This window comes from Salmo salar, chromosome ssa11, assembly GCF_905237065.1.
Source record: "Salmo salar chromosome ssa11, Ssal_v3.1, whole genome shotgun sequence".
In the NCBI taxonomy this organism is placed as follows: Eukaryota; Metazoa; Chordata; class Actinopteri; order Salmoniformes; family Salmonidae; genus Salmo; species Salmo salar.
The window spans coordinates 76755866-76771508 of NC_059452.1; the positions used below are offsets into that span (position 1 = coordinate 76755866).

The window sequence follows — 15643 nt, forward strand, 5'->3', positions numbered from 1 at the left end:
TTAGCAAAACAGTCCTGTGTTGTAGCAATCTAAAATAACATTTGATTTGTCCTAAGCACCAGGTACACCTGTGTAATGATCTTGACGTTTAATCAGCTTCTTGATATGCCACACTGTCAGGTGGATGGCAAAGGAGAAATGCTCACTGACAGGGATGTAAACAAACTTCTGCACAAAATGTTTGTGTATATGGCACATTTCTGGGATGTTTTATTTCAGCTCATGAAACATGGGACCAACACTACATGTTGCGTTTATATTTAGATATCGGCGCGCAGGTGAAATTGTTAAGGTTTTATTGGTGGACTTCATCCAAAAAGGTATCCAGTGTGTATCACAACCGGCCGTGATTGGGAGTCCCATAGAGCGGCGCACAATTGGCCCAGCGTCGTCCGGGTTTGGCCGGTGTAGGCCGTCATTGTCAATACGAATTTGTTCTTATTAACTGACTTGCCTAGTTAAATAAACGTTACATAAAAAAAGTAAAAGTTGTATTGTCGCTACAGAAGGCACAATTGTTTGTGCGCATGCGTGAAAATATACCGCTCGTCCTGGTTCGAACGATAGCTTTTGTCCCGAGACGATACCCGTAGTTAGTGAAAGTTTTCTGTCCGCGAACGTGTTGGCTGTGCATTTACTCGCCGTCATTGTTTTGCAATATTAGTCTTGAAGAATTAAGCGACACTTCATTTCAGTCCATGCGGTTTTCGGGATAGGATAGCAGAAATGCCTCGTTATGCTCAACTGGTGATGGGCCCCGCGGGAAGTGGAAAGGTAGCTACTAGATTATAGCTACGTTAGCTAAGTAACGTTATTTATCCACACAGCCTGTTGTGCTGAAATGCTACCGTTATTTTCAGTGGGTAGGTGTTTGTTGGTTGTTCCATGTCGATTCCAAAATGTAGCAAAATGAGCAGGGCTAGGCTAGGTTTTACTATTAATACCAATTCACATATTATTAACATATCTAGCGATACCACTTGCTAGATTGTTAGTGGGCTAGCTAACAGAGTTGCAACCAATTTTTGTATATATACACTAATGATTGCAACTTCAAGGTCTAAACTACTACAGGCACTGCCATTGTCATTTCAGAAATGCAAATCTAGCACTTTAATAACGTGGTTGTACTGTAGCTGTTACTTGATGTATCCTATTCACTGTTCTCATATCATCATGTATGTTTTTGCCACTGAAATATAAAGTCAGCTGTGGTTTGTATATATCTCCTCAGAGTACCTACTGCTCTACACTGATCCAGCATGCAGAAGCCATAAACCGCTCTGTACAGGTGGTCAACCTAGACCCAGCCGCAGAACACTTTGATTACCCAGTCATGGCAGGTAAGAAAACCCATCTCTTAGGAGTTCTGATACTGTGGTAGTCCTGTTTCTCTAACATTAAGTGGCACTAATGGCTGTTTTCCTACCCTCAGATATCCGGGAGCTCATCATGGTGGATGACGTGATGGAGGATGAGTCACTGAGGTTTGGCCCAAATGGAGGGCTGGTGTTCTGCATGGAGTACTTTGCCAACAACTTTGACTGGCTGGAGGAGAGCCTGGGTCACGTGGAGGACGACTACATACTGTTTGACTGTCCTGGTAAGGTGCTTTTCATAGAGGAGGGCAAGGAACGTGACCTGGATGATGATGATGATGATGATGGAGATTAAGTGAATAATATGGATCTGATTTTGATGTTGACCATGATGACGATGATGGTGATGGCGGTTGAGAAGTTTGTGCTGAAGGCGATGTGGTGAGAATGGTATTGATGACGATGATGACGGTGTTAGTGATGTCTGCAGGTCAAATCGAGCTCTACACACACCTCCCTGTGATGAGGCAGCTGGTAGAGCAGCTCCAGCAGTGGGAATTCCGTGTCTGCGGCGTCTTCCTGGTGGACTCACAGTTCATGGTGGAGACCTTCAAGGTAATATGTCCTCTGCTAACTCATCTTATTTCCAATCCCATGCTGTCTTTTATACAGTTGTTATAATATGCTATAACAGTTGTATTTTAAGTTCATTGCAAAGCAATTGTCTCAAAAACCCAGTTCATCTCTGGTATCATGGCTGCGTTGAGTGCCATGGTGTCCTTGGAGATCCCAACCGTCAACATCATGACCAAAATGGACCTGCTCAGTCCCAAGGCCAAGAAGGAAATAGAAAAGTAGGTGTCCGAATTTTGGAATTCCTCCTTTTTATGTGTATCTGTTGCTGTGGTCTATGTCCATCTGGTTTTATGTCTGTGTGTGTGTTTGGCTCTGAATGCATCCTATGCACAAGCTTAGCGGATCTGTATTGGCTGGCACTGACATCCCGCTCTCGCCATGCAGGTACCTGGACCCTGACATGTACTCAATGATGGAGGACAACTCTGTCACCATTAGGAGCAAGAAGTTCAAGAAGCTGACCAAAGCCATCTGTGGTTTGGTAAGTTTTATTGTAATTAATTGCATTGTCTGAAAGCTTTCAAAATACACTGAAAACATCCTAAAATACGTCTATACAGCTAAAAACAACAATGCAATGTAAAAACAAGTTGACATTGAGGTTAAAGAAAGTATGCTTTCTCAATTTGCCTAATTTTGCTAATCGTTCCTTTCGACAAAATCAAGACGGCAAGGGTCTTGTAACGTATTTTTGTATGAAAAATCTTCAATTACAGCTTAATTTGAGCAAATTCAGAATTGACAAATAATAATAATAATTTAGTGGGTAATTGGTCCTATTTCACACGTACAATCGTGCTATTAACTCGATTCAATGTTTTTATCGTTTGACAGCCCTATGCCGTACACAACCGTGCATAGAGAGAATGCAGCACTGATGTCCATAAATAAGTCATGATCCCTAGTTTGTGTTTTCTAGATTGATGACTACAGCATGGTGAGATTCCTGCCTTTTGATCGCACAGACGAGGAAGGTATCAACATAGTGCTTCAGCACATCGACTTTTCCATACAGTACGGAGAAGACTTGGAGTTCAAAGAGCCAAAGGTAAATACAAGACAAATCCACTACTTTGTGGACTGAAATGTATGCTTAGCCCTAGAGGTTAGTAGAGCAGACTAACTCTAATCCTGTTTTGGGAAATAATGTACTAAGTTACTAAGTCGACTCTCCAACTAACCAAAACCTTTCACTCGCTCTCCTTTTTTCTCTCTCCTAAGGAGCCTGACGAGGAGCCAGACAACACAAATTATGATGATTTCTTCCAGGACAAAGAGGACTGAGATTATATACATTACAAAATATTAAGTGCACCTGACAGACTGACCAGGTGAATCCAGGCGAAAGCTATGATCCTTTATTGATGTCACTTAAATTAGTGTAGATGAAGGGGAGGAGTCAGGTAATAGAAGGATTTTTAAGCCTTGAGATAATTGAGACATGGATTGTGTGTGTGCCATTCAGAGGGTGAATGGGCAAGAAAACACATTTTAAGTGCCTTTGAATGGGGTATGGTAGTAGGTGCCAGGCGCACCGGTTTGTGTCAAGAACTGAAACGCTGCTGGGTTTTTCACACTCAACAGTTTCCCATGTGTATCGATAATGGTCCTCCACCCAATGACATCCAGCCAACTTGACACAATGGTGGGAAGCATTGGAGTCAACATGAGCCAGCATCCCTGTGGAACGCTTTTGAGTCCATGCCCCAACGAATTGAGTCTGTTCTGAGGGCAAAAGGGGGGTGCAACTCAATATTAGGAAGGTGTTCTCAATTTCACCCAATCCCTCCCCATCCCTGTCTGTGAAGCACCACCACGTGACCTGTTGATTTTTGACTGTAAGCAGAATTTAATGGAAATTAAGAACGTTTCTTGTTGAATATCTGGATTATGTTTTTGTAATTGTAAAAAAATGACTTAAATGTAAATGTAATTAAACTATTGTAAAACAACGTTCTGACATTCATTGCGATGAAAATGTTGATCAATTGCGCAACCTTGTGGTCATTCATATAGTACACACCGCGTCTCTATTCGTTGGTCTATTTCCTGTCAAGTCTGTTGGGTGGGACAGGCGGAAGCAGCAGCACTAGTAGTAGCAGTAGTGTCCTGACAAACGCTTACATTTTTAGTTTGCTGAGGCTGAAAGATTACATTAATCTCTCAAAATGCCGGTAAGTAAATACAATATTATGACCACCTCTTAAATGTGTTCGCTGGAATGTAATTATTTGTATCTTCCTCAATCTGTATCGACTGTAGCATTTTCTAATTAGCTAACGTTAGTCATTTCAGTCTAACAATAATGTTTTGGATCACCCAAAATAACGTGGCAACGAAATTGTAAAAATATTGCTTGGTATTAGTCTGTAGTTGCCAATTGAATGAAAACCGGTAAAATAGAGACATGTTAATTTATGCAGCCAATGGAGTTAGTAGTTTGGTGGGTTTAGCTGCTAGCTACTCTGCTAGTTTAGTAACTATAGCTCTGACCGCTATCGTTCTCATTTTGTCAGAAAGATAATCTCATGTTCATCATTATATATGTATCAACTGTTTCATTTTCCTTTGCAGGCGTACCACTCTGGCTTGATGGATGGGGACACCAAGATGGTGGGGAACATGGCTATGCTGCCACTAAAAACCCAATTCAAGGGCCCTGCAGCGAAAGAGAGTATGTTTCAGCTAGCATATTTAACAATTTATTGACAAACTTTAAAGAGCTGGTGTTAACATTCTTCCCTAATTTACCATACTCCATCCATGGGGTTTAGAAAATAGCCTACAAGAATGTACAAAGTTATTGTGTGATATGAACAAGTTTTAGATATCCTACTTATAATCCTACTCTATTTTCAACTCGTCTTTGTTGTTTCAGCCAAAGATTCAGACATCATTGAGGAGGCCATCTACTATTTCAAAGCTAATGTCTTCTTTAAGAATTATGAAATCAAGGTACGGCAACATTGAAATGTGCAATTTTGTTTAACATAATGGCGACTGTTAAAAATGGAACTGGTCATCTGCTATTTATGGAATGCTGTCTGAGTATAATAGAGTAGACTACATGTTATAAGGAAGTTCATGTTTTTACAGTACCTCCCCTCTTTCTACAGTGGTTTGGCCTGTGGTATCCCGCGTGCCCTAGCCTGCTTCTCTGAATATTTCCCTTGGCAATAGTCTTCTCATAGCTCTGTTAGCAGCGCTTAGTTAGGCAGTGACTGAAACTAGGATCTGCTCTCATACACCCACAAGGAGTACTCAAACTTTTTGATAGCAAATTCAACAGGGACCCTTCATAATCGGAACATAACTCGAGCGAATATAAGGAGTTTTACTATGACTTCGGAACATTTTAAAAGCACACCTTTTGCCATAGAGAACGTTTTGCAAATTTCCTGCATTTCTACTAATTTTGTCATGGAGCAGAAAGAAAACTTTACTGTTTTATAAAATAAACAAATATTGGCAGAATAAAAAGTATCAAATGTATAATTGGAGTACTGTAGTGGATACCAATATCCCTGTGAGCCTCCTAGGCCCATGTTGCCCAGGGTTAAAGGGATTCTCCAGTACTTTTGTATACTTTCTAGGCAGTAGTTCTGAAAGTAGCGCCCACAAGCTACAAGTGGAGGAAAATTACAAGTACATATTGTATTTGATTCAGTCAATGGTTTCTTTTAATTTTGATAAGAGATTAAAACGTAATGAATTGAAGGTTATTTGCTGACGTAACAATATTGGGGTGTGATAGGGTCATGAGGAAAATGGGGTCCCTCAGAAATTCTGTCAGGGAAAAGTGGTCTCAAGCTGAAAGTTTGAAAACCATTGCTCTAAACTTATTCCACGGATCCCTTGGATTTTGTTTTAGTAATATTTTGTAAATATAAAAAAGTATTTTGAGAGTCTGTGAACCCCTGCCCGAGACAACCCTGGACACAGCATGTTGACATTAGACAACAGATACAGTATTCTCATTACTATGGACTTAAGTCTGTCGCTCACAAGGCTTGGTGTATCATTGGAGTTATTTTCTCCCCAGAACGAGGCAGACAGGACACTGATCTACGTCACCCTGTACATTTCTGAATGCCTGAAGAAGCTACAGAAGGTAACAAAATCAAATTGTTTGCCAACAGGCTTTTCTAATAAAGTAAATCGCTATTGATTCCAAATGACCCCCTCCCTTAGTGATATGGAATGTTGGGTCCTCTGAACAATTCAAAGACATGATTTGTTTTGTATGGTGAACTCCCCTCCTGAATTCTTATGTTTATTTGCAGTGCAGCTCCAGGGGTCAGGGAGAGAAGGAGATGTACACCCTGGGCATCACCAACTTCCCCATCCCTGGAGAACCTGGTTTCCCTCTCAACGCCATGTATGCAAAGCCCAGCAACAAGCAGGAAGAAGGTAAGGAACTACAGTAATAACATTTCATCTTTTCAGTAACACTATTGAGTAGACTGATAGAGATGCCACACTAACAGTACATTAGTGTTTTAGGCTGCATTGTATATTATTCAGTAATACCAGCAGTTGTGATTTACGTTTGGTCAAGATCTGTTTTATGTGGACCCTTTTGCAACAGCTAATGGGGATCCTAATTAAATACCCCCGTGGTTTTTCCTGATCAGAGACCATGAGGGCGTACCTGCAGCAGATCCGCCAGGAGACGGGGCTGAGGCTGTGTGACCGTGTGTTTGATCCCCAGACAGACAAACCCAGCAAGGTGAGACATCCGACCGCTCCTGTCACTATTTGTTTTTTAATGGATTGATGGACTAACCCTGACTGTGACCTCTTTTTCAGTGGTGGGTGTGCTTTGTTAAGAAACAGTTCATGAACAAAAGCCTGTCAGCTCCTGGACAGTAGACAACTCAGGACTAAACTAGTGCAAGGCAGATGGATTTTTGTTTTGTTTTTGTGCCTCCATTTGTGTGGCTAAGATGATTTTATACTGAAGAGTACATGGACATACATACTGTTGTCAGGTGGCTTCTTTGATCATGTTAAGCGATTGGTTAATGCAATAAAACAATTATGAAAACATGTCTCGGTTGGTCTCTTACACAATCAAGAAGTGGTTACGTTGTCAAACATGAAGATATTACTGTTTTAAAAACTTTATTGGGCTCAAGTTAAACAAGGTGGGTGTAAAAACCTGTGATTTCACAACTCATGCCAGTCTTCACTCCACACAGGTGAATAGGTATTACTATCAGTTAAACTATTGAGCTACAAGTCTTATTGCTTGTTCTAACAATCCATCACCACTTTCATTATTTTGATTCTTTGCATTGCATGAATAACTTGCGTAACACTCAAGCATCTCGTGGATAGAAATTGTGCTGTTGCAAAGGGCTAGTGTAATCTGCTTCCACAGGAGAAAATGGCAATACTGGTGTGGACATTCAACCAAAACTGGCATCGCCTTATTCACATCCTTGAGACTACACAAACTACTTTTAAACAAAAGACAACCATCTGAAAAGTGATTACCTTTCTTTCTGTAGATGTTAACAGGTGACCAAAGGTTAAATAATTACTCACAAGGATAGACGTAAAGGAAAAATGACACAGAACACACGTCCCTGAAAAATATCCTACAAAGGAAATCAAGACTAACAGCAAGGAAAATCAAGTACATGAAGGGGAAAACCAAAAGACATAACTTGAGATCTGATATACAGTACATAATATTTACATATACAATTAGAGCTGAGATCTTTATTACAAAAAATATTATATTTTCCTCATGCTAATATTCTTAGGTTTGTTTATCCCCCAAAAATTATTGATCAAAAATTGAAGAAAACAGACATCACTGGAGACAGTTTCCTTAGATTACAGGGAAACAACTTAAGGCAGCAGAGTGTATTAACCCTTTTGAGAGAAAGGACTTTGCAGAACACTTTGGAAGGAATGGGCTTCCATAGGTAAAGAACGGGGGCAACGAAAGCCATTGTTGGTTGGTATCTCTTCAATGACCACAATTGCTCCAAACTCCAATTGCATAAGAGACAAGTCAAAAGTAGATGGCTCAGTGGCAGGTTGAAAATAAAGAATAAGCTCTTCAAAACAAAAACATGCATCTTGAGTTGTCATAATTATTTAAATAAATAAGTCTAAGGTGAAAACTGGGCAATAACCACGAGGGGATGTTTTTTCCTCCACATAGAAGAAATGAGACAACCCTATTTACACAACTAAAGAAAAAGGGCTGGCTTTTTATTCCACATCTTCCTAAGAGCAGAGCACTGGTGCAAAAGTCTTTATTGAAGAGTGACATGATCCATCTCCCGATGTTAAAATTCTAGCTAAAAAAAAAAAAAAAAGTTAGCTTGCAGACAAAATATAAATCAAGGGAAACGAGAATGAAAGCAGCATCAAGACTGATAGGGAAACAAACAATGGAAGATGTACTATCCAGCCAAGGCACTGAATGGGTCTCAATTTGTGCAACGTGAGTGTGAGATTCTAGCTGAGCGCTGTGTGGATCCAGAAAGGTACTCACTGGGTGTGTGGCAATGGTGGGGGAGGGGGCCTAGTCAAACGCCATCTCCTGACTCTTTCGTACACAGCGAGCCACCTTCCTCTTGAACTCTCCGCAAGGATCCTCTCTCCATTCTTTCTGCAGGGCACAACACAACTGTACATTAAAAACCCGAGCTTCGCAAGCACTACGATCAACTAAACTGGTGGATAATCCCTCACTACTATCAAAAATGTTGTTCTACAAAAACAAGTCAAAAACTATATGAGCACTGACATTTCACTCGTTTCTGTAAATTCGTTTTGAGGCCATAAAAACAAGAAAATAACAGCACCATCGTTTCAGCTTTTTCTCATTGAATTACAACGTCTGCGAGGGTATATGTCTGGGACTTACGGCTGCGTCCACGTTGGCGGGTGAGTCGCCGTTCGGGTCGGCCAGCATGGAGATGACACTGATCATGATGGTCTCTACAGTGTGGATGGGCAGCCAGCGCTCCTCAGGCTTCTCATAGCCAAACTTGTCCTCTCCGGGCTCGTGCAGGATGGAGATACACACGTCACCATTCTTTGCAACTGAAAGAGAGGAGTACAGGAATCCTAAATTGCTGACCAGCTGAGTAACACACAGGTCTTTAGTCCTCAGCTGTGTAGCACATGGAACAAAACTGAAGATCTTCAACTCAAATGTCAAATCCATTTTTCTGTATGGATCTGAAACATGGAGAACACTTTGAACAAACTAAAGTAATTCATTAACCACTGTTTCAGATGGTGTCTGGCCAGTAGACTCCCAGAATACATCAGCAACATCAGGCTGTGGAAAATTACAAAACAAGACCCAATAGGAAGCACAATGAGAGAAGGAAGTGGAGCGGGATAGGACACACTAAGAAGAAACAAATCAATCACAAAACAGGCTCCAACATGGAACCCACAAGGCAAACACAAAAGAGGAAGGCCTAGAACCACCTGGAGATTAAGCACAGAGCAGGAGATGAAGGCAGGAGGTGTGCCATGGCAAGGCCTAGAGTAAATAGCACAGAAAGGGATGAAGGCGATTCATCAATGAAACCACTTACCATTGGGATGCCATATTTCTGTGATGAACTTCATCTTCGGAGGCCTATGTGGGTAGTCATGGGGAAAGGTCAGGTAGGCTTTAAAGAAACCACCCTCGCTGTAAAGAGACAAGATGAGAAAATGAGTGTCACTCATATAGGAGATGCTAAGTGCCCGTCACTATTTACCACAGACACAAAGTAAACCCCGCCTATTTATACAATTCCTCTTCTTAAAAAACCCCCCCCCACCCCCAGAGGAAGTTGCCACCACCATTTCATTTCCTGTCCTAGAGATGACATGCACATTTAGGTTCTACCTCCGAAGAATGACGAAGTCTACTTATACATATTCATGACTTGGGAGTGGGAATTTCCACATGGAGTTGATAAACATCAACAAATAGGCCACTGACATCTGTCAGTGTAGCTAGCTAGCATGCTAACCTTATCTAGCTAGCTATCTTATTAACCTTATCTAACTAGCTAATGTTGTGTTATGTTTTTTTTACTACACTTTATTCTAAATATTAGTCAGCTGCCTCTATGTCTGGTCCTGGAGCTGTATTTGTCATAAGCTTTGATTTAGGGAAAACTTTGCCACAGATGGAAACCACTGGCTTATCTCTGACTTCGCCACCTATTGTCATCTCCAAAGTTTTGGCATATTCCATAAATTGCGGCCGCGAATCCACCATAGAAACAGTTTGAGGAGATTAAGATGAGGCTCTGGTAACATAGATAATAGGGTTGAATGGCAGGTACCGGTTACACAGATTTACCACCCAAAATCAGTCCCTTTCCCCGGGATAAATAACTGCGAGAAACTGGTAAATGATAAAAAAAATATTTATATGAACAGCATGGGGTGAAATGGAACTTAAATTATATGCGATGTCTAAATCTGGCTTCTCTACGGCCTCTGCATGATAAATCACAGCTGAGGGTGGGGACAGACAGCCCATCTCAGTATGGAGCGCAGTTCACAATGCATGGAGACCTATCATCTCATCATGGTAACGGTTTTTTATTGTGATTGGTAGGCCTATATTTTCTGCAACATAGTCTATGCTACAGTAATATAAAGACCAAATGCGCGTCTAATTTACCCATCTCCATCTGGCTTTTGAGGGTCACCTTGTTTTTGTTTTTTTGTAAAGATAATTACTTTTGCAGCGTTTTAAAACAGCCCATCACTCGAATATAGTTGCTTTAAATCTGTGCACGTGCGAGCACGCTCTCCTAGCCTACCTCTTAAGGTAATAAACTCAATGCAGTATTAGCCTTACATTTAGCTAATTAAAAGATGGGTTATGCATAATAACCTAATTTATAGCCTCTGTCTCTTGCGCTATACGCAAGTGCCTGTGATCTGCTGGTCTCTCCTTAAAAAACACCCCTTACCTCAGAGTCCCATGCAGAACTAACTAGACTAGAATAGCTTGCTGGACATTTGTTTTTGGTATAACTTATACCAATAAGCTATTCGAAGAGAGACGCAATCTCTTTTTTGCTGAATGTTAAATACAGCAGCCAATAAAGCTCACGGGTAGTATGAAAGAAGAGTGAACGCACGGTAAGCTATAGCAGTTATTTATTCAGACCCATAACCATTCAATCTGGAAGAGAAGTGAAAGCCTCCTGCATCGAAATTCTAGTCCTATATTATTCAAGGATGTCATTAGAATGAAGATAAATGAAATAAGTTGTCCTTAACTGTTGAAAGTGAGGAAGGAATGAAGCAACAAGAGAGAGAAAGAGGAGGTAGGCTAATAACCTTAGGGGAAACATTATGAAAGGTATACATACAGTGCATTCGGAAAGTATTCAGACCCCTTGACTTTTTACAGATTTTGTTACGTTACAGCCTTATTCTAAAATGTATTAAATAAACTGAAATAGCACATTCACATAAGTATTCAGACCCCTTACTCAGTACTTTGTTGAAGCACCTTTGGCAGCGATTACAGCCTTGAGTCTTCTTGGGTATGACACGACAAGCTTGGCACACCTGTGTTTGAGGAGTTTCTCCCATTCTTCTCTGCAGATCCTATCGAGCTCTGTCAGGTTAGTTGGGGAGCATCGCTGCACAGCTATTTTCAGGTCTCTCCAGAGATGTTAGATCGGGTTCAAGTCCGGGATCTGGCTGGGCCACTCAAGGACATTCAAAGACTTGTCCCGAAGCCACTCCTGCGTTGTCTTGGCTGTGTACTTAAGGTCGTTGTCTTGTTGGAAGGTGAACCTTCGCCCAAGTCTGGGTTCTGAGTGCTCTGGAGCAGGTTTTCATCAATGATCTCTGTACTTTGCTCCGTTCATCTTTGCCTCGATCTTGACCAGTCTCCCAGTCCCTGCCACTGAAATACATCCTCACAGCCTGATGCTGCCCACCACCATGCTTCAAAGTAGGGATGGTGCCTGGTTTCCTCCAGACGTGATGCTTGGCATTCAGGCCAAAGAGTTCAACCTTGGTTTCATCAGACCAGAGAATCTTGTTTCTCAAGGTATGAGTCCTTCAGGTGCCTTTTGGCAAACTCCAAGCGGGCTGTCATGTGCCTTTTACTGAGGAGTGGCTTTCATCTGGCCACGCAACCATAAAGGCCTGATTGGTGTAGTGCTACAGAGATGGCTGTCCTTCTGGAAGGTTCTCCCGTCTCCACAGAGGAACTCTGGAGCTCTGTCAGAGTGACCATCGAGTTCTTGGTCACCTCCCTGACCAAGACCCTTCTCCCCTGATTGTTCAGTTTGACTGGGCGGTCAGGTCTAGGAAGAGTCTTGGTGGTTCCAAACTTCTTCCATTTAAGAATGGAGGCCAATGTGTTCTTGGGGACCTTCAATGCTGCAGAAATGTTTTGGTACCCTTACCCAGACCTGTGCCGCGACACAATCCTGTCTCGAAGCTCTACGGACAATTCCTTCGACCTCATGGCTTGGTTTTATCTCTGACATGCACTGTCAACTGTGGGACCTTATATAGACAGGTGTGTGCCTTTCCAAATCATGTCCAATCAATTTAATTTACCACAGGTGGACACCAATCAAGTTGTAGAAACATGTCAAGGTTGATCAATGGAAACAGGATGCACCTGAGCTCAATTTCAAATCTCATAGCAAAGGGTCTGAATATGTAAATAAGTTGGGGTATTGTGTGTAGATTGATGAGGAACTTATTTTATTTAATCCATTTTAGAGTAAGCTGAGGTAACAAAATGTGGAAAAAGTGAAGGGGTCTGAAAACGTTCTGTACAATGCCCTGTACACCAACTTTTTAAAGGGCTGGTAGTAAGTTCAGAATTCTATCACCTGAAGCATGTGGCAGAATCATGTAAACACGTGCACAAGCTCAGCAAGTATGCATGCCTAGTGCATGTATTTTTCATCTTTCACCAATGCAATTCAACGTGGGGTCTCCAGGCTATGCCTTCAACAAACAGCAGATGTGTAAAACACTCACAATAATGTATCTTGAGGGCCAATAACAACCACCTCCCACTGATGGATGTTATCATCGTCTATGAGACCGGCAGAAAATCCCTCCACTGGGTTCTTGTTGAGCTCTAAAAGGAGTAAACAAACACGCGGACATTATTACCCAATACCCACCCCTGGAAGTCTGATCTACTTGATGTGTCATGTCATGCGTGTTGTCAAGCTTTTCATAAACGTCAAGTCTAGAATTCAGCTAACGGACCAGTTAAAATGAACATTTAATGTTATTTAGCTTGAGGAAATGATCTTGACGTGTGGCTACGATGACATAAATGGCACACTTCTACAAGTCTTAGCTAGCGAACAATACGTTACCACCAGTGTGGTAACAATACGTTACCACCACTCGCTAGCAAAATGGTATGTCATACGTTAACTAGCTAGCTAAACATACTTCAGCTGGGAATTTGCATTGCGTACTAGCCGTAGCTACGTTGACATTTAAATACAAGTAAAACAAACATTATTTGATTACAAGCTAGCCAAGTAACAGGTAACTACTACACTTGTTCAACTCGGCTTAATTTAGCTAACGTTAGCTTACCTGCCAGTTGTTTTCGAAGCAACAGTGATGATTGATCGGTCATTTTATGTGGATTAGCCTACCTATAAAGACAACGACCTGAACTGCCGCTAACATAAAATATAACAGAACAAAGAATTGGAGAGAGAGAGAGACCTAGCTAGCTCGTTACCGATGTTTCAGCAAGGCCTTATTGGTTGATCGTTTCACACAGAGAGGTACAGCTTCCTACAGCTAGGCTAGCAAAATCCCGATACACCGCATGCGCCCTACTCGTCGAGAGAGGGAGGTGCAAGCCTACATCAGGGTTACCCAACCGTGCGAGTGATTTTATTTGGCCTAACATTTTCTGAGCAAAACGAATTGTTTATGATTTGGTTTATTGTTGTACATAAGACTGTAAAAACACACGCAAAGAATCTCCAAGTGATTTTAATGTTGTAAATCGGTTCCAAAGTATTCCCACACCTAATGGAGATATACACCGAGTGCACTAAACATTAGGAACACCTTCCTAATATTGAGTTCACCATCACCTTTGCCCTCAGAACAGCTTTAATTCGTTGGGGGCATGGACTTTACAAGGTGTCGAAAGCGTTCCATAGGCCCATGTTGACTCCAATGCACTTGTGTCAGGTTGGCTGGATGTCCTTTGGGTGGTGGAGTAGAGGTTGACACAGGGGTGAAAATTCATTACTGTCCTGTCAATTGTTTTCCTGTTCTGTCCTGATCCTGCAACATTTCTATAACACCAGAACCTTCTTGTTCCTTCCTGATAAAAACCAATCCAGTCCCATCCCGTGCTCATTTTTGCATGTAGAAATATGTAGGCTGTGTTTGTTTAGGAAGTATTTAAAATAATTTCAGTAATGCCATATGCGACTGTGATATGTGGTTGTCTCACCTATTTTAGTTAAATGCACTGACTCTAGGTCTAAGTCACTCTGGATAAGAGGGTATTCTACACTGAACAAAAATATAAACACAACATGTAAAGTGTTGGTCCCACATTTCATGAGCTGGAATAAAAAATCCCAGAAATTGAGAAGTATTTCTGTCCTTAATAAAACACTGTTGTGGGGAAAAACTCATTCTGATTGGCTGGACCTGGCTCCCCAGTAGGTGGGCCTGGCTACAAAGTGGGTGGGCCTATACCCTCCAAGGCCCACCCATGGCTGCATCCATGCCGAGTCATGTGAAATCAATAGATTAGGGCCTAATGGATTTATTTCAATTGACGGATTTCCCTATATGAACTGTAACTCAGTCAAATCTTTGAAATTGTTGCATGTTGTCGTAACATTTTTGGTCAGTATAAATTACCTAAATGTATATCGATTAAGGCTGGATGAGGACAGAGACCCCAGCAGGATGGTCTGCTCAGCACAGCACTGGCATAAATCTGTAGCCTACAGCTGATCATTGCCACATATGAACATTTACAACACATTAACATTTACAACATGAACATAAAAAATACATATGTCAGTCTGGTTTTATTTCACTCTTCACCTCAGATGGCACGGATTTAGTTAAATATGCGAACAATTGGGCTTGCTATGCCGCTTCAGGACGCTTTTCCCCCAGTTGTAGCCTATTTGATCATGTGTGGAGCAACCAATAATGCTCCACACATTACATATTTCCGCCCCAAAAACGTATTTTATACTGTACTGCCTGTTCCTTTAGACCAGGGTTCTCCAACTGGCAGCCCACGGGCTGAATTTGGCCCACGGGTAATTTTATTTGGCCCCTCAAGTTTTCTGGGCAAAACAAAACAAACGTATTTTTTTTATAATAAAATAAAATGGTAGACAGAAAGGACTGTTAAAACACCAGCTCCAAGGGATTTTAATTTAGGAAATCTCTTCCAAAGTATTCCCACACATAAGAGAGATATATGTGATCGTATACAAATGTAAGCAAGATTTATCTGTTTGGACTTCTTGTGGTCAATTCTGTCTACAAATTATTTTTAAATATGTTCCGGCCCCCTGACCATCCGCTCAAGAAAAAAAATGGCCCGCGGCTGAATGTAGTTGATGATCCCTGCTGTAGACTGTTGATCCTGTTCCCATGTTAGTCTCTATGGTGGACCATTCTTGATACACACAGGAAACGGTTGA

At 41.4% G+C, this 15643-nt stretch overlaps 3 protein-coding genes across 4 annotated transcripts; 2 read left to right on the plus strand and 1 right to left on the minus strand.

Annotated features, from left to right (window-relative positions):
• The first annotated feature begins 538 nt into the window (after window positions 1–538).
• LOC106563155 (GPN-loop GTPase 3) lies at window positions 539–3907 on the plus strand. The gene is made up of 8 exons (XM_014128419.2): window positions 539–774; window positions 1235–1343; window positions 1436–1603; window positions 1810–1934; window positions 2058–2173; window positions 2340–2436; window positions 2875–3003; window positions 3177–3907. The coding sequence occupies exons 1-8, from the start codon at window positions 727–729 to the stop codon at window positions 3237–3239; spliced, it is 855 nt and encodes a 284-aa protein (XP_013983894.1). The 5' UTR covers window positions 539–726; the 3' UTR covers window positions 3240–3907.
• Window positions 3908–3974: 67 nt separating this feature from the next.
• Window positions 3975–7004, plus strand: LOC106563156 (actin-related protein 2/3 complex subunit 3-B). Its single transcript, XM_014128421.2, has 7 exons — window positions 3975–4129; window positions 4530–4629; window positions 4834–4910; window positions 5998–6066; window positions 6239–6365; window positions 6590–6684; window positions 6765–7004. Exons 1-7 carry the CDS (start codon window positions 4124–4126, stop codon window positions 6825–6827), a joined length of 537 nt encoding a protein of 178 aa, XP_013983896.1. The 5' UTR covers window positions 3975–4123; the 3' UTR covers window positions 6828–7004.
• A 58-nt stretch (window positions 7005–7062) lies between these two features.
• On the minus strand, window positions 7063–13822 carry ube2g1 (ubiquitin-conjugating enzyme E2G 1 (UBC7 homolog, yeast)). Of its 2 annotated transcripts, none has more exons than XM_014128414.2 (6): window positions 13539–13822; window positions 12960–13062; window positions 9530–9627; window positions 8845–9023; window positions 8470–8586; window positions 7063–8268 (listed from the first exon to the last, which is right to left on the minus strand). In XM_014128414.2, exons 1-5 carry the CDS (start codon window positions 13579–13581, stop codon window positions 8500–8502), a joined length of 510 nt encoding a protein of 169 aa, XP_013983889.1. In that variant the 5' UTR covers window positions 13582–13822; the 3' UTR covers window positions 7063–8268; window positions 8470–8499.
• Window positions 13823–15643: the final 1821 nt, after the last annotated feature.